At 46.7% G+C, this 26,951-nt stretch overlaps 1 protein-coding gene across 2 annotated transcripts in view; it reads right to left on the bottom strand.

Moving 5' to 3' along the window:
• Positions 1–26,951, bottom strand: part of PCSK6 (proprotein convertase subtilisin/kexin type 6) — a 213,981-nt gene that overhangs the window by 82,569 nt on the left and 104,461 nt on the right. For both annotated transcript variants that reach the window (XM_073227152.1, XM_037000565.2), the window contains exons 7-9: positions 11,548–11,720; positions 6,667–6,879; positions 2,474–2,574 (exon numbers count right to left, since the gene is read on the bottom strand). In XM_073227152.1, coding sequence (XP_073083253.1) covers positions 2,474–2,574; positions 6,667–6,879; positions 11,548–11,720 — 487 coding nt within the window. The remainder of the gene's footprint in view (positions 1–2,473; positions 2,575–6,666; positions 6,880–11,547; positions 11,721–26,951) is intronic.

Genomic DNA, 26,951 nt, shown 5'->3' with positions numbered 1-26,951 from the left:
GCTGTAGCCCCAGCCTCCTGTGGTTCCTCTAACAGTTACTGCTGCTGTGTGTCAGTGGCAAGCCAGTCACTGACCTCCTAACTGCCTCCCCCCAACCATGTCCATCAGTCCGGATTCCAGGCCTTTGTGTGCACAGGCTGACCTGCTCTCCTGACTTTATCCACTGCCCCTCCTGAGGGCCCACAGCCAGCCTCACTGTGAGAGGAGGGCCTGAATGGCCCAAGGCTTTGCCCTGGGAGAGGGTACAGCCACGGGCTTTAGAGTCCAGTCAGAGAGGATGCTATGTGTGTGATGGGTCAGTTACCGCTCAAGCCAGCGGGGCCTACTTAAGAATGACTAAAGCCAGTGCCCCTGGAAGTTCAGCATAAGGTACCAGGAAGCATGAGCTTCAGAGTAGAGGGCAGAATAGGCCCAGAAAGGGAGAATGTCAGAAACCATCTTATTATGAGGACCTCCATTTTATTTTTGACTCTGGCAATAAAATCACAAATAGAGTTGTATGAAAAACATGTCTAAAAAATAGTGTTGAAAATGGCTTTCAATGAAGCAAAGATTGATGGGAAATCACAGGACTTCCACAAACTGTGGGATGACCTTTGGACAAGTCTCACACATAAGGGTCTCTCTTCATTCCTGCTACAAGCTGTGCAGGGGCCTCCCTGACCCGAGACCCCCTCCACCAGGGCGATCTAGCTTTGCCCCATTTCCTTCTGCAGCAGATGAGAACATAGCTAGAAGTCAAAGCCGTCCACATGCCTGGACACATGAGCTACCCCAGCCTCCAGCTCTCAGCTCAGGCCTGCAGGATCCCTGGTTATGACCAGCTTCTTCCTCGATCAATCCTCTATGTTTATATGGTCGAACTTGACGCTGATTTCAATAAAGTGCGTTTGATCTGCCACCTGTACATCTCTGAGGATGAGATAAAGCAGTGAGGAAGATGACTATAAGGGTCTGCATGTGTCCACAGGCCACGTTTAATGGGACAAGTCTGGCATGAAGCAGGGTTTGTTTTCTATTTAGTTTCGATGAGAAAATTCCTTGCATGTTTCCAATACGGAATGGAAGAAAATATAAAACAGTGAATTGCCAAGTATGTGAATTCAACTTTCCACACAAGTAACTAATTATTTAGAGTTTTTAAAAAGAGCCTCAGGTCACAGAAACTAATACTTTGGCCTGAAAATTGAAAACTTTTAGCTGTTCTCTTGCTAAATTGGTAGCATTTGAGCTGCATGCTCTCTAGCCTTGTGCAAACCAACATGCAAACATACATTAATTACCAGGATTTAAAAGCAGCCCAAACATGATTTGAGTCACTTAAAATCTCGTCTACAACAACTTCCTACTTCAAATTCTGGGTTGTTCTAAGGCCGTTTTGATGTCTAAACTAAACATGGTTTTTGACACCATGATTGCATGTGCAATAAACTCTCTTTTCTTTCTGATCCACCCACACGTTAACACCACCAGACTTTTTATTTGGCTTATGACAGAAAAACCATCACCATTTATGAACTAAAGTTTATAAAGGCTGACACACCCTAAAGTGTGGTTTTGGTATATGATGTAGAATGGGAGGCTGGTTGGGGCGTGGGCCCATCTAGCTCCCTGTGGTCTTACAAAGGGTAGGAGACTGTGAGGTTTCAAAGGCAGAAGAAGGGAAGGAGCCACTTCACGCTCACTAAGGAAGGCCTTAAGGAAGGAAACCCTGACACCTGCTACAACACAAAGACATCGTGTTAAGTGAAATAAACCAATCACAAAAAGATAAATCCTGTGTGATCCCACTTACATGAGGTACCTAGAGTAGTCACACTCACAGAGACAGAAAATAGAAGTGTGGTTTCTGGGGGCCGGGAGAAATAGGGAATATTAAGGGCTGAATTGTGTCCCCCAGATTCGTATTTGGAAGACCTAACCACCAGCAGCTCAGAATGTGACTATATTTTGAGATAGGGTCTTTAAAGAGGAAATCACGGTAAAATGGCATCATTAGGATGAGCCCAAATCCAATACAGTCGTGTCCTTATGAACAGATCTAGACAGACACACACAGAGAGGACACAGGAGGAAGGTGGCTGTTTACCAGCTGGGAAGCAAGGCCACAGAAGAAACCCACCCTGCCCTGCCGACACTTCCGTCATGGACCTCAGCCTCCAGAACTGTGAGAGCATAAATGTCTGTCTTTAGGCTCCCCAGGCTGCAGCATTTGGTTATGGTGGCCCTAGTCGATTAATACAGGGGACTGTTGTTTAGTGGGCACAGGGTTTCAGTCTGGGAAGTGGAAAGAGTTCTGGAAATGGATGGTGGAGACGGGTGCACAGCAATGCGAACGAGCTTAATGCCCTGAACTGCATACTCAGAAACGGTTAAGAAGGCTCATCTTAAGTTATCTGTATTTTCCTACAATAAAAACTCTTTTAAAAAGAGAAAAGGGAAGGAAAGGAAGGGAAGGGAAGTGGGAACTTACTTTGCTTCTAAAGCCAAGGCGATGATGCCCGCCACCATGGGGGCTGACACCGAGGTCCCTGTGTGGCCATCAGTGCAGCGCTGACGCAGATCTGTGGTGACCTGGGTGAAAGGGCAGCAAGAGGCCACGTCAGCACTCAGGAGAGCAGAGGCTACGCCTGATGCACTCCTGGCAGGTGTGATCCTCGGCCCCATGGAAAAGGCACTGCTCAGACACATCTGGGCAGCCACGGTCTCTGCTAAGTCCCTTTGCTCTCCTATGTAAACAACAGACTCACTGAGGGAGTGGGCTAATTACAGGGCAGGAACAGGGGGGCAAGGCAGAGGGCTCACAAGCCGCTGGAAGTCACACACCCTCACTACTGGTGCTCTGTGTGCTGAGACATAAAGCTCAGCCACCATCAAACAAACAGGGGCCCCCCCATGGAAGTGTCCCCAAGGCAAGACCACCTTCAAGAGCCCACAGGAATGACCTCCATGTACCCTCCTGACTTCAGAGCAGCTGGAAACATGCGGAAGTGCCCAGGGAGCCCAGAGAGCATTTATGCTTTTAGCCAGAGCTCACAGATCATTCTCCACCAGGACGTCCTCCTCAGAGACCTGACTATCTCAAGGCACCCAGTTCTATCTGCAGCAGTAGATGAACCTACAATATTCCTGACCTCACAGGACCTGCTGTGTGGGACTATGAAACTGGCCCTTCTATTTGGGAAGGTGACGTTGGTTCTACTGACTGAGGGGTCTACATGCCTCCTTGGAGGTGCTGACACCAGGCTGGGAGGGAGAATGATTCTGGACCTCACTCTCACACGGCCTGAGCTGCACCTTGCCTTCGAGCTGAAATGGAGAAACAGCCATCATCAGATCAGCACATGTAGGTCCAGCTGTGCAACAAATACTGTGCTAGATGGCATTTGGACCCTGGTGTTATTCCTGTGCACTTGGCAGAGGGAATTCAGGCTGCTAACCAGCTGAGCTTACATCAGGGAGCATGTATCTAGTGCGCCCAATGTAATCATAAATCATAATAAATAGTAAATCATAAATAATAAATCATAGTGGCTCCTAAAAGTAGAAGGAGGCAGAGAAGTCTGTCAGAGGGATGAGGCATAAGAGAGACACAACCCATTGCTGCTGGCTTTGAGGAGGGAATTAGGAGGATACAAGCCAAGCAATCCGGGTGGCCTGTGGCAGCTGAGGACAGCCCTCAGCAGACAGCCTACAAGGACATAGGAACGCAGTCCTGTAACTACAAGGAACTAAATCCTGCCAGCAACTGGAATGAGCATGGAACCCAATTCTCCCTACAGCCTTCAGAAAGGAATGCAGCCCAGCCAACACCTAATTTCGGCCTCGTAAGACTCAGAACAGAGACCCACTGGAGACTGCTGCACTTCTGAGCTACAGAGCTGTAAGATAATAAACTTGTGCTCTTTTAAGCAGCCCAGTTTGGGATATGTGATGAGAAAGAGGCAGGAAACTGATCCACCCACCAACCGTAAGGCTGTGGCAGCCCACGTGCATGACCCTCGAGAGCGACTTTCCCCGGTTAGAACCACCCAGTTTCTCTTCCAAGGAGAACATCTTCCTTCATCACCTTTTTGCTAGGCTGCTAATCACCCCGTGCGAGGGGATCCAGTCCGTCATACACACACAGAGGGTTCCACAGGAATGCTGACAGAGACCAGCCTTCTCCTCCACCCAGGTCAGCAGGCATTTGTTTAACACCTTGACCTGGGGAACAGCAGCTGAGGGCAAGGGAGGAGGGATGAGGACACAACCTCTCTGACCCTGGGATCTTCATCTACAAATGGGCATAGTGGTAAGTCCTTCATGGGGCTTCTGTGAAGTCACAGCTGGTAGCCAGAACATACTTGTACTCAGGAAACAGTGGCCATGTTAGAGTAGGTAGATAGCCAAACATGAGCAGAGAGGGAGAGGGGGACTTTGGCCCACTCTTTGTTTACATTCTACCCATTCTGTCCACTTGAGTTGTTCTCATGGGATGCACGGAGTGAGAATACAGATAACAGGTCAGCCAAATCTGGCTGGTCCCAACATAGAGAAGTTAACCCAAATTTCACCCCCAAATACATTATATCCTCAATAACATAGTAAAAATCACACCTCCATCGCCATGACAGCTGCAATGAGAACCAAATATAGCCAAAGACTCTCCTGTCTGATGTGAAGGTGGAGCAAGCCGGAACTCCATGAAGACCCACTGTCCCCTTTGAAACCGATCCCCACTTAGTGAATATTCACCTCTCTTTACATAAAATAGCTCCCTACTGTTTCCTCAAGGCAACCCCCGCTGCCTCTGCCCGCGTTCAACTCTAGGTGTGTGCTTTTGCTTTTCTCGAAACTCTTATTTTCCAATAAATTTCTAAAGCTCATCTGGTTTTGCATCCACTCTTAAGTTCTTTCTCACAATGAGACAGACCAAGGACCCTTCTCCAGCAACAGACTGGGAGCAAAACTGAGGGGGTGTGGGCGAGAGGCCAAGCTCTCTGGAGCAGGTGAGGCCCGTGGCTGGCTCTCCAGCCTCTGAGAAAGGGCTACTGGAGAGTGAGTGAGGGGCTTCCCCGCAGGGCGGGGATGGCTTTGAACTAAGGTAGGCAGCCCCACTCCCGAGAACAAACATTGTGCACAGAACACAGCTCATGTTCAGTGAATGAAAGACAGAGCCAAGGAGCAAACGAGTGAGGTGCTCACTTCAGGTGCTACTTTTGATCAGAGTCGCATCTCACACTGGCCAACTTGTGGTGACTCCTGGTTGGCATTCAGTGGACAGAGAGGAGTGGAGAGTACGGAGGGAACGGCTTGCGTTTCCACTGGACACTGGCCTGAACTCTGCAGACTGTAAGCTGCTGACCATCCAGAGCAGTCATTTATCCCCTTGCAGGGTCTCTAAGGGGACTCAAAGCAAAAATTGGCTCTAGTTGATCTGGAAAAAAAATAAAAGCCATCCACACTACCAGAGAGGAGTTCCAGAACAGCAGCTATGACTAAATATCTTTTCTTTGTGATCTTTCTCTCATTTCACCCTTCTTCCCATACATTACTGCTCAGAAAAGAGATTTTTTTTTAAAAAAAGGGAAAGGAATTAAGGCCTTTGTAGCTAAGGTATGCATACATGTGCACGCACATAAAAACAAGCACACACAGTGTGATTGATTAAGCAAATAAAGCTGCAAGCCCTGCTCCCAGGGATGGGAAACACTGTCATGCCAGCACACAGCCCCTGTCCAGTGACATGATCTCTGCCTCGTACCCCTCCAGCCAATAGGCCACTGCCATGCTGGCAGCGGAACAATAGTGGCTGACCTTTCTGCTGGTGCAGAGCAAGGTGAAAAACAGGAAGCCTACATGCCCCCACAGAAAAGTGTAAAAATGTATTTGCAAATAATTTCTAAGGATGTGGCTAAACAGCGGGAGAAAAGAAAAGATGCTAGTGAGCTTTAAAATTAAACTGCGTCTGGCCAGTTCCATGGTCTCATTTTCTAAATGTCTCAAAACCAACTTAATGATCTCAAAAGCCTTTGAGTTCTGCACTGATTTCAACTTGAAACCCTCCCCTCTTATTTTTTTTTAAAGGAGGACAATATATAAGGAAGAAGCACAAATTCCACACACTTACTAAACGAAAAGTTACTTTTTAAAAGCTAAAGCAACCCTATGTTCACTGAAGCCCATGGAACAGACAGAAACCACTGCTCAACTTAGAATGTCCAGGAAAATTCCTTTTGCTAGCCAGGGGATGCCTAGAAGAGCACTTGGATTTCTAAAATATTTCCGTATAAAACTGCGACTTTTTCTTATCCTATTTTGCATGTTGAAACTGTACCAGTCAATCGGATTCCAGGCAATGTGACCACAGAATTTTAGAAGCTAAAAGGAGATACTGTGCTGAGAAGGCACCCCATTCTTAAATGATATTTTTAGATCTCAAAAGACAGAGAGCCTTTTAATTGGTATTTTATGCAAGAATTAGAAAGGCAGGGTTCAAGGGAGTTGCCCAGGGATGGGGTTTACCTCGGGGAACAGCAAATTCACTGATGGGGGAGGCTGAGAACGTGGGACCCACACACACTGGCCCAACCTCGCTCATCTTTTATTCAGGGGCAAAGAAACTCGTCCCCGAAGGGCTGCAGGCACACAGCCTAAGCTCTCCGCCATGCTGAGAGAACTCACAATTTTCCGCTCATAAAATGCCCCGCTGCTGTAGGTGGTGGCCAGGGTGGATGCGCACTCCTCCAGGTACCACGGCTTGTAGCCGTTCTCGGTGGTGCTGCTCACGGAGATGGTGTAGATGCTGTTGGTGTAGCCATCGCAGGAGCAGTAGTCCCCTTCTCGCCCACCGTTTCCAGACGCCCAGACAAAAACGGAGCCCAGGCCCTGCCGGCCCTGGAAGGAGAAGAGAACAAGACGTCAGCCCCGCAAGCCAGACCTCGCAGGGTGGGGCTCGCCCCAGCCTGGGGTCCCCCATTCTGAGGGCCCCTCCAAAAGGGCCAAGAAGGATGAGCTCCGACCATATGGGGGCCACGAGGACATGGTTTTGTAAGCTTTGTTTTGATCAGAGTATTTCTACCTGTGGCAGCAGCCTTAAAGCTGCAGGATCACAGGATCGTCGTGAGGAGAGAGCCCAGAAACACCTCTTCTTTCATCGTGGGAAAATCAAGAGCCCTCAGAGAAGCTGTTCTACTCCAGAGCTATGCCTGCAATTCCCATTACAATGACCTGTGATCAAAAAGCCCAAGTGGCACCACAAGTAATACTGAGATGAAAAGTTGATGGCTGAGTTTATAACATTAATTTTTTTCTGGATTAAAAGAGTTGGTCCTGTGGGGAAGAGGGTGAATTTTCCTGAAAACCCAGTTGAAGCAGCACTCTTCTTAGAAAATGAGCTAATTTTGAAAAGAGGGATGGGACCCTGAATTTTGGGAGAAGACTGAACAGCTAGAAAGGGTCAAGGTCCAGAGCGCCCATGGCTCATGGCTGTCCTATGACAACTCCCCAGGGTCTCCACGGTGGGCAAGCACTGAGACGGTCAGACTGTCAAGCCAGCCAAGCCTAGTGGCCTCACTTATGTGGACTTTTAAGAATGTCTGCAGGAAAGGCAACAGGGGATCCAGACAGGTTCCTGCAACTCTGTTCCATCAATTACTTCTGACCCAACCAAGTGCACATCCCAACCATAAACACCAGCTAAAGATGAGCTCAGACAAGACAGAACTGACCCATTTGGTTCGAGTGGCTGGACCTGTTGGTGCACAACTGGCCCCCTGAGAGCAGCGCCAACACCTGTCTCCACATGAAGCTGGACCCACATTCTTGCCAAGGACCCTCTTTTCCAAATGTGTGGGAGGAAATGGGTACTTATGCCCAACAACTAGCCAATTTAATGAAAACTTCCAACAAAATTCTGCAATTCCTGCAGAGTCAAGCTGCAGCCTTGCCACTGACTGATGTCACTCACCCTTGGAGTTCAAGTCCACCCTGGGCTCAGTGAACCTGCCTGCTCTGGAGGCCCCATGCCATTCCACTTTGTAGACCAAGTGGACCACAGTTCCCCACCCTTTTATGCCTATTTGTCTTGACTCTGACACTTCCTCCACTTCCAAGCTGAGGCTCCCAACAGCCCCCAGGGAAGGTCCCTCTGTCCCGCTGCTCAAGGCTGCCTCACTCGCTCTGTGTCCCACGGCTCCAAGATGGACCAACCTGAATCACCAAGAGCTGGATGGAAAAGCTGCTCACATTTAGCAAAAAGGTCAACTTCTCAAAGAAAGGCACAAAGTACTAAGGAAATGGGTGTGTCCGTGCATATAATTGTCTGTAGGGAAAGGTTAATCAGAGACCAGTTCAAAACAACTTAAATCCAGATGAAAAGGTATTTAACCCATCCAAGCCTGTCTTTATTCCATGGGAATCATCTCTAAGACACTGTCACCCGTAACTCCCAGCCTACTCCCAATTATTTATAAAAGGTTGCCATTTGGCAAAGGGAGCCTGCAACCTTATTGCTCCAGCAGCACAGAGAGTGGCGTCAAAGAGCAGGGCTCACGCTTGGGTGTACACAAGAATCACCGGGGGTCTTGACACATCGCAGACTCTCAGCAGGTTGCGGTGGGCCTGAGATTTTGTATTTCTGGTGAGCTCCTAGGAGATGCCAGCACTGCTGCTTTGAATAACAAGGACCTAAAATACGAAAAGCCTGCATTTTCCACCTAACTCTGTGTAGTTACTAGACCAGTCAGTTTCCACAGCGTCATGGCATCAAAAGTCTCTTTTCCTTCTGAAAACAGTTTCCTGGAAAGAGAACCATGGGAATGAGGTGGAGGAAACACCCAGATCGAGGTGTAGAGATGTTTTAGCTGTATCTGAAGACTGCATTTTCACTTCGCAGGTCTTCTGCTCAGATGGAAGCCGCAGGGGACATTTCAATTCCAGACGTGAGCTTGCATTTCAGTTCAGGAAAGCCACGGCCCCAACCCCATCAAAACATATTTCAGCATCTTGCCTGGGAAGTGAAGGTTCATCCATGAATGCTGAAGTACCGTTAGGAGACAGTGCTTCAGGGCTAGGAAATGCCTGGTGTCTGGACAAGGCCAGTGTTTTCAGCCACAGTGATGTTTCAGTTTTCTTTCTGGATGACAAGCCATGCGAGGAGTAAGACTTTATAAGCAACAAGATGAAGCAGATCTTTATGCAAAAGGATGGCTTTTGAAGTCTCCTCCCACCAACCACATTGTCTACCAAAGATGAAGTCAGATTTTACAGAAAAATACTGCAGGTGACAAATGGGGCGTGGAGGAGGGAAACAGATGCAGGAATTGGTTTGGATTGAGGTAATGGGTAATCAAATTCCTAGAAGGATTTTCAGTGACAATTTTAGACAGCTGCAATTTAAAGCTCCCTACGTGACACATTTTACTTCAGAATGACAAAAAAAAAATGAAATGACCTCAGGTTTTCAAGAAACTGTGACAAGAATGACAAGGCACCACCACATGGTCCTCTCTGCAACTTCCTCATTGCCCTGCCGGCACAGTGAACCTGCTGCTGCTTGGAATTCGGAACGCAATCCTGCGTGGGTTCAACCTGCACAGACCTAAGTGGAGCTGAGACCCTAAACCATCATTTGAAAATCATCATTACCTCTCCCAGAAATAGGGAGCCCTGTTCTATGATCTCAAATCTTTAGAACTTGCCTCACAGAAATGACAGACGTTCAGGATCAACACTGTTTAAAGAAATATCTTTCATGGAGAAAACGCAGTCCCTGACTTACAGGCTTAAATGACACTTAATTTTTAGGATGTTTCACTTGTTATCTCAAGAGTGAGAGCTGAGTGATCCGGTGGGAACTGAGTATTGGGAAGGTGAGTCAGGTTTGTTTCTTATTATTCAGCAGCCCCTTGCAGGCAGTAGCTGACTTGGTCACGCCTGAACCTTCCAGCATCCCCAGGTCAGTACCTAACTGAAGCAACCTTTGTGTTTTCTTGGGGTCACAGGAGTAAAGGAAGCTGTCTGGTGTCCCAAGGGTAAGGTCAAATGCTGTGGATGTGTTGTGTATGTCTACACTGTCCCCTCAGCCCTTTTACTTTTCTTCTCTCATTGAGTGTCTGGGTGAGCGGCTGAGCCCGGAGGGCTGCAGGAATGGACGTCCTGCTTTTGATCACTAGCTCCTCAGACAGGCAAGCCCGAGGCACAGCTGGGCTCCTGAGGTCAGGAGGTACAGGAGAGTGTGGCCTGGGGCAGGAGCCAGGAAGTGTGAAGAAACCGGGAAGCTCCCAGGCATTCAGGAGGGGGCGGGTGACCAGGTGGGGCCACCTAAGAAGTAAATACTCAACCACCATAAAAGGAAATTAATAGAAAATGATCAAACTCAATATATCCAGAAAAGCAATCAAATCATATTATTTAGAAAAAAGGAAATCACGTTAAAAAGACTGTTCCTCTGGGAGGAGGACTGGGTGGTGGGAAGTGGGAGACAAAGAAAGCCTGCCTCCCATTCGATCCTCTGTTCTATTTGGTCTATTCATTCACTATTAGTCACATTTTGATCACAGTGTATGGGTTACAATAATATAAGGACTTAAAAAACGTTTTAAAATATATAAACAATAAAATGGGCTTCATCAGCCCCTCTCTCTCCCGTTCCCATACAAGTCAGAGGTATAAATGCTGCCCCAGAGACACCCGGTCTTCCTGCCCAACCCCTGCCAGCATCACTGGGCCACACCTTATGCTCTGGGCTGGGGCTTCTTGGGCCACCCAGGGCTGCCTGGACACTGGACCACAGTTTTGTCTGCTCCAAGAAGCTCTCCTTGCCCAGAAATCCACCTCTCCACCTGGCTTGTAAGAACTAGGTCATCTCCAGTCCCGACCCTCCCCCTCCCCCAGCTGTCTGATGCACACCAAAGGCCACAGAGTAATGGGGACGGCCTCCTGGGAGGAGCCTGCCAGCCTCCTCGGCTTCCCCTCAGCCGGTCAGCGGAGAACCAGCACCCAGGTGTTTGTTCTTGTTAGTTCCTGGCAAGGTTCTACTCAGGAAATTCTGAACACATTGGGCTGCGTGCTGGCAGGGAGGGCAAGACCAAGACTTTCTGTTCTGGGGGCAGGGAGGGCTGGATTAGTGGATGCCCCTCGATGGATGTAGAAAGCTCCACAGCTGGTATTTCCACCGTGGACACCCCTTCTACCTGCACAGTCCAAATAACAGGCCCGACAGGCAGACTAACACCCTACCACCTGCCTGCACTGCCTGCACACACCCCTCAGCCAGGGTCAGTCAGGCTCCAAGGCAGAGTCTGGGGCTGGCAGGTGACCAGTTGGCGCCTGTGGGAACAGCTATTCTGTAACAAGGTGAAATACTTCTGCTCTGGCTGGTAGAGAGCCACTTCCCCGAGGCCCTAAATGCTTTTTCCCACACTCTGGTCCTGGCACAGCAGGGCCTTCCTGGGCCTATGGTAGAGCTCTGGCTGTGCCACTCTGATTTTTAACTGTTCAAACACAATTTTGCTGTTCTCCCCGCCCCCAAGAGCTGCCCCCGTGGCCCTGGGTTACTCACACCTTTTTAATGCCATACTCAAAGGCCTGCTTTGCCAGCCGGCCTGGTCCATCCACCGTCTTCCCGTCGTCGTCTGGCCCCCAGCTGGCACTGTAAATGTCGATGTAGTTGGGTCTGATGCCCAGTGACTTGGCCTCGACTACATCCGTCACGTCGCCATCCAGCATGCGAATGCCTGAAAGCAGAGACAGGCTCAGTGAGTGTGTGCATGCGGCACTTGGAAGAGGCACGCGGATGGTGATCCCAGGTACAGAGGCACAGCCAGAGAGCCTCTAATAGCTTGTGGGTTTTCCAATGTCCTTTGGGTAATGTTTTTTCCCATTCCACAGCAGCCAATGTGAAAGAAAGAATAAAAATGGCACCTCGGGCCGTGTCGCGGTGTTCCCAAGGCATGGCAGCATCGAAGACGCAAAGCTACCTGGAAGATCCAGGATTTAAACAGTTTCTTCAATACTATGATGTCACACTGATATTTAAAAATGGACATTTCTATAACAGAATACCAGAGTCTTCAGCTTTCCCCAGCTGTGAATACTTCACATTTATTTCTCTTTTTTAAAAATATTACTCCATCCCTGATTTGTAATTAGGAGCTTTTAACCTGGAGGACAGAAATCCACACCCTAGCCTATCCAGGAGGGGCCACCTCATCTCTGTGTGTCTTTGGAGGGGCCTTAAGAGGAGTACAGCTTCCTCAAGTGAACCCCTAAAGAGGCAATGAGCAGGTTCCCAGAAGCCTCTCCCAATTCCTAGGCCCCAACACCTGACTCCGGCCATGGGTTTCCTCCTTGACCCCCCAACCCCCTCCCAGCATTTGCTTTCCATTACTGATCACACTCTGCAACCAGGGGTGGTCCCCGCCCCCCAACCCAGTGCTGATTGGAGGGGGGTTCTCAGCAATGCTGGCACAGGACTGGGAAGAAGGTGTAAGAACAGCCACCAGCACGTTCTGCCTGGACACTAGTAAGTATGCAAAGTCGGACCTGTCTGGGGCTCAGCAAACCTCTGCTATCCCAGATCAGCATTCTAGGGTGGCCACTCTGCACCTACAGCCACCTGGCTCAAGAGTCCAGCTCCATATGTGCATGGCCATTCCTTTCATCAAAATGAATTTTAAATCTTACAGCTGTTTAAGATACAACAGAAAAGGGGACTTCTTCTGATTATAACACTAGCATCTGCTTTTTGCAGAGTTTGGGAAATAGAGAACTAACTGGTAATAATATTTTGGTTATTTTCTCTTCATATTTTTCTTTGCCTGCATCATATACTTTCTCTCCAAGTTCTCTCTTTCCCACTGAACTTTATATAGAACATTTCCCTCTGCCATTAAAGGCTCTCCCAACGCATAATTGTTAATGGTTGCAGCACCTGTCCTGTGAACCCCCAGCCCAGGCAGCATTTTTTCCGGGGTTTGTCTCACCAAGCAGAGGGCCCCTACCTCCCCTAGACTGCACTGGATCTTTTCATTCTATATCCCACAAACTACATCCATGTATGGCGGGTATTCAAAAAAATAGAACTTCTGAATATAATTGATTAAAAAAAACAAAATAGTGACTTTCCCCTCAGGTAAAAAGAGATGGTAGGAGGCTCAAGCAGGTTGAAGCCTAAGAAGGAGATTCTTTGAGGAGATACCCTCCCCGACACTTCCCCAGGTGCTCAGGGACTGAAGTTTTATGTGAAATAAATCCTCCTGTCTCATTCATTTAGCCTGTAATTGTGGGGATACTCCACTGTGTTTTTGAAGGATAATTGGTAGACAGAGATGCTAACATATCAATTTCAAATGATCTTGTCCTCTAATCTCTCACCCAGTAGTACGTGGATTGTAAACAAATAGCTCAATGCACTTGACGATTTGCCAGGGAAAGAACGTGATGGTGACAACTATGGTAAATTCCTCCATGCCATCAGTCCATTTGACCCAGGTTTGAAGGTTCAGGTTTCCTGGTTTTTTTCTCCTTAACATCTGTCCTCAACCTTACCAGCTGTGAGCTGAGAAAGAAGATGCGGGTCCTCAGGAGGCACAGCAGGACAGTGGTGGTGGCAGTGAGAGGGCCAGCCGCACTAGAGCACAGCACCTTGGGCGGGCAGCCAAGCTAACTTGCAGCTCCTGCTCAGAAAGCCTGGGAGTTATACTCAAAATCAGTGCCAGAGAAATTTTTAGCAAAACAACAGTGAGACTGAGGTTTGGGAGGCATCAACAGCCCAGCGACAGTGCTGACAGCCATTCGGGAGTGTCCAGCCAGGGGGTATGGGCAGGGACTGGGGATGGTGCTAAAGTCATAGGAAGAACCATCTCTTTATAGCTTGAAGGCCTTAAAAATGAGCAGTGGAAATGAATTTAACTCCCAAACCACCCATTTCCTCTTTCAGCTAACTATTTTCCTTCTTTTCATGACTGAATGTGTCCCTCCAAATTCACATGTTGGAGCCCCAACTCCAGAAGTGATGGTATTAGTAGGTGGGGCCTTTGGGACGTGATCAGGTTTAGATGAAGCCAGGGGGTGGCCCCACCCAGGGATCAGTGCCCTTATGAGAAGAGCCAGCAGAGAGCTTGCTTTTTTTGTCTCTTCTCTGTGAGAAGGAACCATCTGAGTCATGAAGGGTACCCTCCCAGGGCAGCTGAATGCACCAGCATCTTGTCCCAGGACATCCAGCCTCCAGAACTGTCAGGAACAAATGTCTTTTGCTTATGGCCCCCTATTCTGGACCCCAACTGCCTGGCTGTAGGACAGCCCAGGGAAGCCACCAGAGGTCAGGCACTGAGATGGTGCCACATGGCAAGTGGACGTGGGAGCCATGTCACCACCCCTGAGAAGAGGCCACGGAGCAGAGTTCTCATCTGCATGTGCCTGGGAGCCAGCTAGAGGGATGCTATGGGGCCTTGATCACCAACTATAACCGGTTAGTAACGTAGGAGTTACCCCATCTCACTAAGCCTCAGCTTTCTGCAAACCGTGATGATGAGAGTTACTGTATTTACAGGGGTGTCATATAGACTAAAACAGATGATTCATGTAAAAAGCCTGGAATGCAGTAAGCACTCAGTGTACGTGTTAGTGGCTTGTTTGATCCCACAAAGCCTCAGTTTCCCCATCTGTAGAAATGGGGGTTAGGACACTTTGAGGGGTTGTTTACAGTAGTCAATTACTTTTCACCTTTTTTAAAACATATTGTTTGACATGTATGAAAGACTGTATGTCACATACATGTTAGTTATAAGTTCTAATAAAAAAATGGACACCCATGAACCCTCCATCCAGTGCAAACACAAACATGCCCCAGCGAGCCTCTACCCATACTCAGCCCCTCACAGAGGAAACTTCCCAGAGGAATTTTGGGTTATTGGAATAATGGAAACTTCAAAGAAGAAATTGTTCAGAATTTTGTATTCTTTCCACTGCCTTTTGAAAACTAGTGCTTTAATACACAATTGTGTGCATGCTTAAATAATACAGCCCTTAATTTTGCTTGTACTGGGAATTGACCCTCAGTTGTCTGTACACATTACAAATATCTTCTTCCAGTCAGTAGCTTGACTTCTCACGCTTTGCTTATGGTATCTTCTGCTAAGCAGAGGTTCATAATTTCAGGAGAGAAATAACCAACATTTCTTCAAAAATCAAGGGAGCTATGATAGCACCAGACCTTCTCCGGGTTTGCTGGCATCAACCGTGGGGTTTCTTTCTCCCTTTCATAGGTGAGGCAGAGCACCTCTGTCACATTTGCTCACTGCACATTCTCCTTTCTGATTTCCGGGTGGACAAGAGGCGTCGGGGGGCCCCAAACGCCCCCGCTGGTCTGTGTGCCCGTGCTCCCATCCCCGAGGCCGCATCAGGCGTACCGGGCCCGGGTTCTCTCACAGCCACAGACTCCGAGAGGCTGCAACCCACAGATGATGTTGGCGGCGTGAGGTGGTGAAGGTGTGGCCCTGGCAAGATGCAGAGCAGCTAGCAGAGGGGGAGAGGGAACAGGTCTCAGAGTCCAGGGGTTCCCTGTGACACTAGGCCAGGGTTTCAAACTCGCTGAGCCCTGGTTTACACAGCATTTACCTGGTGGAGTAGTTGAGAGGATTAAATATACGTTGAGGCACTGGCTCTTAGTGCTGTTGGAGAAACGGCGATTGCACAATTCATGCCCTTAAATTCAGCAACAGACTTTCTGGGGCAGGAGACCCCTGAGGCAACCAGAGCCAGTTCTGAGATTCTCATGGTGAGATTTCACCTGCTCTTCTAGGATAGCTCCATGAAAGGTAGAGGTTTTTGAACAAGAAGAGCAAGATGCCAGAAGACATCCAAAAATAAATAAAATCACAGGACCAGAATGATTTCCTAACACCTCTCACAATGATTTCCCTCTTGGAAGAAGAGGGCTGGGTGTGTGAGGAAGCAAGCATAATGTATTTAGATTTTAATGAAGCATCTATTTTCCCCAACACTGACAAGTTGCCACCAAAGAAAAGGTAAATATTTTCAGGAGAAAACTGCTGTTCCAGTATTAGCTTTAAATGTGAATGCCTTTCCGGAAAGGCCACACTGAAGAAAAACAGTAATCACTTCTCTCATGAAAAAAAGAAACACCCATTCACCACAAATGGTCAGGTACAGAAATAATTTGGACCCATGATTTGGATGGCAAATTAATGCTTGGTTGTTCGCAGGCTCACAGTTGCTGCAGCGTGCTGGGTTCAGAGCTCACAGCGGCAGGACACGCAAGCCTGAGCAGGCCGTGCTGGAGACCAGTCGGTGGGCACGAAGCGGAAGGAGTCTTGAGTAGAAGGGGGTGGTGCCACGCAGGACCTGACCAATTTGTCTGTGTGAGCAACTCGGCTTGCTACCAGGGCTCAATCTGGCAACGGGCAGCCCTGGTTGTGCACAGAAGCTGCCTGCAGGGAAGGGTCACGTGGGCTTGCTTCACTTTATACCATACATGCTTTCCTAATAAAATTATCTTCACCCAAGAATAGTTTAAATGCCCTGGGGGAACTTGCTGAAACGAATTATTTTACAAGGCTCTTGGTAAAGTTTAAGAACCCAATACCGCTTTTTTCATAGTGACCCATCCTTCCTGCCCTCCCCTTGCTTCTGAAGTACACTGCAACTTTCCAAATTACAGGCTTGTGTAAGGCAAGGAAGCCTATCAACAGGCAGTGGACCTGTAAAGCAGCAGGAGACAGCACTGGCCCTGAGAACTTTCTGGGGAAGCTGAATGTTAAAAAGCTGTGGGGAGAGCAGAGTGGGACTGGTTTTGGAGACAGGGTCTTTAAAGAGGTGTTTAAGCTAAAATGGGGTCATATGGATGGCCCTTATCTGTACGACTGGTGTCCCTATGAGAAGAGGAAATTCAGACACAGACACCCAGGGATGGAGGTATGACCATGTGAGGACACAGCAAGCAGCCATCAGCATAAACCAACATTGCTGACATCCTGACCTTGGCCTCCAGCCTCCAGAACTGTGAGACAATAAAGCTCTGTTGGTAAGCCCAAAATAAAAGGCAATGGGAAGAAAACACACCTATGCATGCTGAGCCCCGGCCACGGCCCCCAACACAAGAAGTCAGCTAGCAGCCTGGGTTGATAACTTCTGGAGGAAGGCAGGGGAGCAGGACGCACAGGGCCCACTTTTGTTTATTGAGAAATATTGCCTTTTGCCTTCAGCAAATGAATGGTGATGCAAGAGCAACGAAGAGCGGCAAGTGAAATTAGATTGTGCCTTCCTGAGTGTAACAAACAGGCCTCCCCAACGAATTCTGCTCATTAATCTGGAGTTTATTTTAGTTGGTTAGAGAATTGGTTTTTGGTTCTTTTCCCCACTAAAACTACAGTACATTCTGTTCTACTAGCAGCCATTCTGGGCCAAGTGAGGTTTCAACAGTTGTTGAGAAACGCTACAAAGCTAAAAGGTTTCTGTCAACTCTCATTACTGCCTCAGACGATAACAGGGCTCCTAAATCTCTAAATATGGCCAAACGAGACAACCTTGTTCTATAAACCCAGGGAGCTGTGGTCTGCCGAGTTGTCAAGGCACATCTACACTCACCACCGTCACATGCAGTGCTTGGAGACCCGTGGAGTCTCTCTTGGCCTCTCTGATCTCCTGATGCAGTCAGGCCATCTCCTTCCTAGTGGGAGTGCCACTTAGCCAGTGGTGTCCCAGGAAGCTCATGGCTGTGCCCTCCCAGGGGGCCTCTGGTAGATGAGATGAGCCTGTCCCAGTGAGAGAGAGCAGGGACAGGGGACAAGCATCACGGTTAACTTTTCCTGCCTCTGATGAAAAACGCCAATATATAAATAGCATAGTAAGAACAGGAGGGACTTCATCTTAAGGCTAAGATTCGTTTTTTTTTAAAGTAGAGAGTTAGGAAGTAAGATTCCTAACATATTTTATGGCAATCAGCCAATAACCGACCCTATCTTAAGGTGGGGCAAGCAGTAAGTACTAAACCGTATGTCTCTACTGCTTGAGGATAACCGCTATCTTGGAGAAGAACAGAATCAATAAATTCCTTAAGTTTATCTTACAGAATATCTAGAGGACTGACTATGGATGCTGACATCATGTCTCATGGGAGACAGACGTCATGAGACCACATGTTAACACCTATACTCCCTTGGCGCTTTACCCCATTCTTGAAATCCTTAAAAGACACGAATTCTAAGCCTTTAGTTGCATCTCCTCTTTAAGGTGGCCTGCACTCCCCTTTCTTTGAGTGTGTACTTTGCCTTAAATAAAGTCTTCTTCCTGCTCAACTTGTTGCATTTTGTCTCGTGCTCTTCCAAACCTCTTGAGAGGTTAATAAGAGACCTTTAACCAGCGGTAAGCATCTTTGTTACTTAGCTATTTCATTCACTTTTCCAGACTTAAGCACAAGTCTTTACTCTACCTGCTCTACTTCAGAGAAGGGCTATTAAGATCTCTGATTTGGGCTTGCAAGTTCCTGTCACCTGGGTGACCTTGACAGGACTGCAGCTGTCTGACCACATGCTCTTTCATAGTCAGCCTGAAAATCTCCTTTCTTTGCTTTACGAAGTTCTCAGAACATAATCTCACTCCATCCAGTGCTCTGCAGCTCCCCTAAATCCTGGGGGGTAGGGGCCTACTTCCCACAAATGATTCAAGTGGATGCTGGACGCCAGGTGACCCTGGCTTCAGGAGTTGGCAAGGGATCTGACCTAGGCTGAGCAGGTGTTCAATGCACTTCCCTTTCTTCCCTCTGTTCTTCCTTGCTCTCTACTACCCGCACCACTGCTGCCATTCACTACTATTCTTGCTTTTAATGAATTTCTTCCCTACACTCGTCTGACCTGTTGGTGCATTCATCTCAATCAGAGTCAAGGATCCTCCACCATCCAGGTTGAGGTTTCCACCTTGTGTGCAGGGAAAGACCCCCTCAGACACAGCTGCCTGGCAACACTCGGTAGGGTCTTGCATCAACCATGTCTTTTTATTTTCTGTATGCTGACGTTTTGACATCTGAGGGCTTGCTGACCCTGGAGGGATTGATACCCCTGCACCCCAGGCCTGGCCAATTCCTAAAGACAGTAAAGAACTCTTCCAGGAGCATGTCTTTCCTGAGCAAACTGACCAATCCATATCCCACATCCTGACCACCTCCTTTACGGAGCTCTTACACTCTGGGCCATTCTTTGCCTTTCCTAATCACCCCACAACCAGGTATCAGACAACTAGGGACAGCCACTAACCCCAGAGCCCACTGAAGTTATTCAAATCTGCTAGTCCTGACTCTGCTTACTCTGCCCCGCTCACTTCTTCCTGCAGAAACCACAATAAAGGCTTTAGCCCACTCCCCTCGCTCCTTCTGCCTCTCGACCAACCCTGGTGCTTCCCCACGTTGCCCCCCACAGCTTGGCACACTCCCTCCTCTCGGGAACTGTGAGTAACAAAGTCTGTTCAATGACCACTATCTCCTGATCTATTGGCCTTGCCATACCTAGATAATAATGAAAACTGTGTTATTATTAGAAAAACAGGCCTCTTTTATATTCAGGTTCTGCTGATTTTTCAAAGAATGATAAAAACTGTAAGAGTCTCAACAATTATCTAGAATTTGAAATCTAGACTGACTTTCATAGTCTCCCTGCCAGGGATGGGGGCCAGAGGACAACAGGGAATCACACAGGGGCACACAGCATTTCTGGCAGAGTTGGCAGCTTGGGACATCAGATAGACAGCATTCTTCTGAGCCAGATGGGGTACCCCTATATCCACAGCAAGGGAGCCTGAGAGGATGTGTACCTGTGACAGAGAAAGCAAGCACATGCCCTCAACTGGCCTCTAAAGGAGACAAGAACATGGTAAAAATAAGACAATCATACCACCGTGAACAAAGGCCACCAGCTTGTCACTCAAGACCTGGGCGTGTCTCACCCTGCCTATCTTTCTCACACATGTGGGAGCAAAGCTGCCCCTCATCAGTGTTTGTGAGGACAATCTCAGGAACCCAGATTGTACAGCCCATGGCATTCAAGAGCCAGACTCATCTGTCCTTGGGGCGGGGGGTGTGGCCTGGAGGTGGTGTGGCCACTGGCAAGATACAGGGGTGAAGAGCCATGGATTCTTGTCCATCGCCTCCTTCCCATGGCTCCAACTTAGCCTAGGGATGCTCAGACCCAGCAGACAGGAGCCTTTGATGAGAATATTGGGGGTGAGGGGTGGAGACCCCCAGTTCCCTGAAAGAACTGCTCTGAAGTAGTAGCCGCCCACATTCACCGAATCCCCCCAGACTGCCCAATGCATTTTGAGTCCTACTGTAATTGAAAATGCACTTGGAGCCTTGAAAGATTATCTGTAGCTTGAACTGAACTCTTAAATGCTCACAAGCCTAAACTGCTTAATGGAAACGTTGATGAGAATGAATTCTGTGACTCTGAATTAGTATAATTAACTAATTCACGGGCATGGATTAATTTAGCTGTTATGCACTTAGCAGGTTCGTGTTTATGAAAGGAAGACCATGATTCAGGTCCCAGTCAAAATACGAAACAAAACACCACCAGAAATCCGGCTGTTGCTGCTTTGCTTTCCTTCCCAGAAACAGCCAACACAGGCTGAAAAGATGCGCAAAACTTCCTTCATGAGGCCCTGCAGGGGAGCTTTTCTGTTTCAAAGTATCTGCCAGGCCCTGCGGCAGTCCTGGCAGCGCCCAGCTGTCCTGCTAGGGACACTCACTGCTGCTCGCAAGTGGCCCGGGATCTGTCCCTCAGCACGGGGGTGCTTCTCTGAAGCTAACAACAGGACCTGCTGTACTAAAAATGCAGTGTCCCAGGGAACCCCCATCTGGCCTCAGGATAATGTCTGAATCTTGCTGAGCATCAGCATAGGTGAGGACCTTGCCAAAAGCCAGCTGAAGTCAGAGTGAGGGCTTCCCGGGCCTACCCAACAGGAGCGGCTCCGCTAACAGAGCAAGTTCCGCTCAGGCCAGCGTGGACACGGGGCTCCCCAGAGGGCGTCTCACAGGGCGCTGGCAGGGTCCCCAAAGCAGGAGGGACTGATGCAGTGGCCAGCTCCCCCTTCAGCCTGCAGTCTGGGCAGGGCCTTTACGTCTCCCTCCTGCCAGCAGGATGGGCCCTGTCCCACCTCACCTTGCAGGTGAGTTGCTGTTGATGATGAGGACAGGCTGATGGCTGGTGGTGCAGCCCAGTCTGAGTGCCAACCAGAGCAGACAGGTAAGAGGGCAGCAGCATTACAGGGAGTGAGGAGGAGGAAAAATACCCATAATGTTGAGAATTTTTAAAAAGGTTACCAGAGCGTGAAGGTAACAAAAGCTATAATATAAGCCCTGATGGTTGTTTTCTTTTTTTTTCTGTAGCACCTGACTTAGGTTTGATTGCTGATGCATCCATTTCAAAGAGGCATCTGCTTCAAAGGGAGCTATCTCAAAGAGATGAATAAACACACTGTCAGCCACAGGGCTAGATAAAGAGACAGGCCACCTCCCCACAGGAGGCTCCTTTATTTTAAAGATCTTGGTTGATTTCCACAGCTGAATATTTGGACCGCTTGCCTATTCTCTTCCCACACTCCAAACTCCCTCTCTAAACATTTTAAATTCACCAAGAGAGTGAGCCCATGAAATGCTAGTCCCCACCCTTGACCCCAATAAAGGCAGAACTGCTTGCCCAACCTCATGCCCTCTCTTTATCGATCTGTGACCTCACTGTGTGGCTGCAGGTGTGCTGTGTAATTTCTAGGCCTCATAAGTAATAAGCCTCTATTTTTTCAAAATTTTCTGATGCTAAAGGGCATCTTGCAATCATAATAAGAACCACAAGGGTTAAGTCTAACTGCAATACTGGTTTGAAAAGGGGAGCTCTCTGTGGAAAGTTCTTGGGTCCCAAGTAATTCCTCCAGGCATTTCTAGCAGACAGCATTACTGTAAATAGGCTGAACCCAGCACAAAACCAAAGGTTAAATAAGAAGGCTAGCAATGACAACTACTATCCTTTCTCTCCATGTTCTGATGTGATTCTATTATCAGAGGAAGGTCGAAAAGCATGGCTTATTATATTTTAGGCTGAGAGAGAATCGAGACCAAATTATGTTGGGAAGGAATGTGAATTTGGTCAAGGAAAAGAATACATGTGCCCACCACGGAGCCTTCCTTACTGCTTCCTCTACCCCTCACAGGGCTGGGTGGTAGCTGTCCTTATCCAGTCACATCTGTGTCCTAGCATCAGAGATCTGGGATTGCAAAGGGGCAATGCAGGCTTCAGGTCAGCGGGCCTGTTTACATCTGGGCTCAGCCTCTTAGCAGCTGAGGGGACCCAGATGTAGGTAACTTCTCTGTCCATTTCCCCAGGTGTAAAATGGCCATAATAATATCCAACTCAGATCTGTTCTGAGGATTAGATGAAAAATGAGTCTAAGTACTTGGTATGGTATCCAGCAGCTCACCGCCCTCAGTGACAGCTGTTACTCTCCTCAGGAAAATGCTAAGGAGACTGGACCACAGAGGAAAACTGAGCACTCGGCCTACTGCTCTTCAGGGCCCAAATCCCTAGAAATAATAACATGAAAAAGAAAAGGAAAGAAAAAAGTCCACAACTGGAAAAAAAGATCAGCATACAAGATGTTCTGAGGCACCAGGGAAAGGGGATCAGCCTGCGGGAAGATGCAGCGCCCAGGTGGGAGCACGCTCTGAGGTGGGAGACATTCCAGAAGTGCTTGAAATCCTGAGGCTGGGTGTGCAAGGACAAGAGGGGCCCCTGAGTAGGCGCGGGGGTGAGGAGCTGAGGCGGTGGCAGCAGCAGGCTTATTTGGGGGCGAACACAGTGGGAGAGGATGCTGAGGCCCGAGAGGCAGGCAGGGCCCTGGGAGGAGGGAGCCCCCACCACCTCCTAGCAGTGATGCTGTCCAGCAGCAGGTCCATCCCCACCCCGTGTCACAGACAGAGCCCTCCTATTAGACCCAAAAACCACCACAGCCAAATAGGGATCTGTGAGCACAAACACAAGTGAACAACCAAGAGTCAGCAAATACTAGGAAAACCATCAAAAAAAGAGAACCACCAAATTGAAAAGTTAAACAAAACAGTAACAAAAAAATCAGATGAATCCAAGGAGATGGCAAATGGGGCAACATTTTCAAAATAAGTATCATTAATAACCCTAAAATGATGCAAGGTAGTATTGCGTCTGTTTTAAATCAACCGGAAGGCTTCTTTTTCCAGGAAGATGGAGTAGAAGTACCATTTTTCTTCCTGAGAAAAGCCAAAACACTGGACATTATGTGTAAAACAAACACAAGACTCTGAAGGTGGAGAGAATAAGGCAGGTCAGCGAGGGACCGCAGGGCCCAAGCACCAACATGGTGGTGAGTCCCTGGGATGCCTTTCGTCTCAGATGACCCAGATCTGGAGATGAAGATGCTGGCAACCTAGAACTGCCAATGGGAAGACCAAAAAGAGTCCCAGCAAAAGCCTGCTCCCTCTAGCCGAAGCACCAAGAGAAGGGCAAGACAGTAACTTTTTACACAATAACCACTCTTCTCCAGCCAAATAACACCAATGACAGGGCACGACCCTCACCCACAGCAGCAACGACCAAGGGGGAACCTAGACCTTCACCCTTACGAGGCTCTGTGAGGCTCCCCAGTATTTCTCCTGGCTGATGTTGGAAAGGAGCAGGTAAGAAGCATGACTTTTCCCTGTCAACCAAAAAAAAGAAGCTCACCGCCGTGGAGTCAGTGAAGACCCTGTGAGAAAGCCTGACCTTCCACCCTATCTGGCAGTAAGAGGGGGACCCTCTCCCTCCCCACAGAGTTGTATCAAGAGGCCTCGGGGAAAATTGGGATTTTCATCGTTGACCACGGTAACAAGGTGACCCCGCTGCAGTGTCAGCAGAGGCCACACGGGGAGCTAGACTCTCATTCCTGCTCAGCACTGAGGATCAACCCCCCCACTCTCAGATGTCAACAGTGGGCAAGTGACCAGCCTTGGATGTCTACCTACACTTGGCAATAATGAAGCAGTGGGGGCCCCTTCCCCTACCTAGCAGTGTCAGAGAAGGCCAACTAAAATAGAAGGTTTAAATAAAATCCAGAGTCTCATAAGATAACACAAATATGTAAGGTTTCAACTGAAAATCACAAATCATACCAAGAATTAGCAAGATCTCAACTGAGATGATAAAAGACACTCAGTAGATGCCAACACTGAGGTAACAGGGATATCAGAATAATCTTACAAAAATTTTAAAGCAGTCATCATAAGAATGCTTCAATGAATAACTACAAGTATGTTTGAAACAAATGAAAAAATACAAAACCTCAACAGAGAAACAGAAAATCCCAACAAAGAAATAGAAGATATCAAGAAAAACCAAGCAGAAATTTTAGAATTGAAAATATAATAATCAAAATAAAAAGCTCAGTGAATAGGCTAATGAGCTCAACAAGAGAATGCAAGGGACAGAGGAAAAAGTGAGCTGGAGGACAGAACAGCAGAAATTGCCCAATCTGAACAACAGAGAGATAGTAGATTAAAAACAAGACAGAACAACAACAAAAAAACTCAATAAAAATAATCTCAGAGACTTCTAGAACTATAACAAAAGATCTAACATTCACATCATTGGCGTGCTAGAAGGAAAGCAGAAAGAGGGCAGGGCTAAAAAAAGTACTACAAGAAATAATGGCTAAATTTTATCCAAATTTGACAAGACACATAACTCTACAGGCACAACATGCTTTCCTTCTCTTGAATTTTCTAAATTATGTTTGAAGATTGAAGCAAAAACTATAATTCTGTTGTGGTTCTCTATGAGCCTAGACCATTACCCTTGCAAGATGAAGGTGAAATATATGTAAGACAATTATAAACAGGGGAAAGTAATAGGATGTAGGAGAGGTAAGATTTCTTTACCTCACTCATGCTGATAAAATAAAAACACCCAAAGACTGTAATATCTATATATAATATAATACCAAAGTAGTCACTAAAACACCTATACAAGAGGATACACTTAAAATGGCTATAGATCAATCAGAATAGAATTCTAAGAAGTATTAAAGTAGCCCACAGAAAGGTAGGAAAAAGAGATAAACAGAAAACAAAAGATAAAGTGGCAGACTTAGGCTCTAATGTAATTACATTAAGTATAATTGGTCTAAATACAGCAATTAGAAGAGAGATTGGCAGGGTGGACTTAAAAATATGGCCTAAATATAAGCTGTCTGTAAGAAATCCTCTTAAAATACAGCAATATTGGGCAGGTTGAAAGTAAAAGGATGGAAAAAGATATAGCATGTAAAAGTTAATCAAATGAAAACATTGGTACCTATAGTAATATCAGACAGACTTCAGAGCAAAAACATTTACCAGAGACAGAAAAGGACATTGTTTTATGCTGTATGATTGTGTAAAAACTGGTGTTTTTTTAAAGAAAAAGACATTTTATAATGATAAGAAGGTTGGTTCACCAAAAATATATAGTAATCCTAAATGAATAAGCACCAAATAACAAAGCTGCAAAGTATATGAACAAAAACTGATGGAACTTAAAAGAAAAAATAGACAAATCCATAATTATAGTTGGATGTCTCTCAACAATTGATAGAACAGTTAGACAGAAAATCAGTAAGGATACTGAAGAATCAACACCACCATCAACCAACATGATCTAATGATTATTGGATATATACACATATCCAATGATCATTATATAAATATCATCTAATGATACTTATAGAACACTCTACCCCACAACAGGAGGATACACATTCTTTTCAAATGTTCACATATACCAACACAGAACATAACACCAAGACAGACTAGATCCTGGGAGATAAAACAAGCCTCAACAAAATTAAAAGAACTGAACTCATACAGAATGTATTCTTGAACTACAATGGAATCAAACTAGTAATCAATAATAGAAAGATAACACCAAAGTCTCCTAACACTTGAAAACAACATCATACATCTAAATAATGTATGGGTCCAAGAAGAAGACTTAAGGGAAAAAAATTCAATGAATTGAATAAAAATGAATATAAAATATATCGAAATCTGTGAGATATGGCTATGCTACTGCCAAGAGGAAAATTTATAGCACTATTGCTTATGTTAAAAAAGGGAAAGTCTCAAATCAATAACCTCAGCACCCACTGAAAGGTTCCAGAAAAAGAAAAGTTAAATAAGCCCAAAGCAAGAAGAAGGAAGGTAATAATGAAGGTAAGGGCAGAAAACAATGAAATTGAAAGCAGAAAAACACTAGAGAAAAAAATCAATGTAACAAAGAGCTAGTTTTTTTAAAAGATCCATAAAGTTGATAAACTAGCAAGAATGACAAAGAAAAAAAGACACAAATTAAATATCAGGAATGAAACAAAGGCTATCAACACAGACTCTCTAAAACAGCAGAAGTGTAATAAGGAAATACTACAAACAACTCTACACACATAAGTTTGACAACTTGGATGAAATGGACCACTTGATCAAAAAACAGAAACTACCACAACTCACTCAATATAAAACAGGTTATTTGAAGAGCCCTATGACTTTTCAAGAAATTGAATATGTAATTTTTAAAAAATCTCCCAGAAAAGAGATCTCCAGGTCCACATGGTTTTACTGTAAGGCTCTACTGCAAGTTCAAAGGATTAATACCAATTCTACACAATTCCAGAACCAAAAGAGGAGGGAATGCTTCCCAGTTTGTTTACTGAAGCTAGTATTGCCCTGATACCAAAATCATCCAATGACAGTTACTGAAAAAAGAAAATTAGACCAAAAACATTCATAATAAAGACACAAAAATACTTAACAAAATATTAGCAAACAGATTTCAATAATATGTAAAAAGAAAACACCATAACCAAATGGAGTTTATGCCACAGATTCAAAACTGGATCAGTATTTAAAAATTAACCAATACAAA

Source organism: Manis javanica, chromosome 18, assembly GCF_040802235.1.
Source record: "Manis javanica isolate MJ-LG chromosome 18, MJ_LKY, whole genome shotgun sequence".
Taxonomy (NCBI): domain Eukaryota; kingdom Metazoa; phylum Chordata; class Mammalia; order Pholidota; family Manidae; genus Manis; species Manis javanica.
This window is presented reverse-complemented; position numbering and strand designations above follow the sequence as displayed.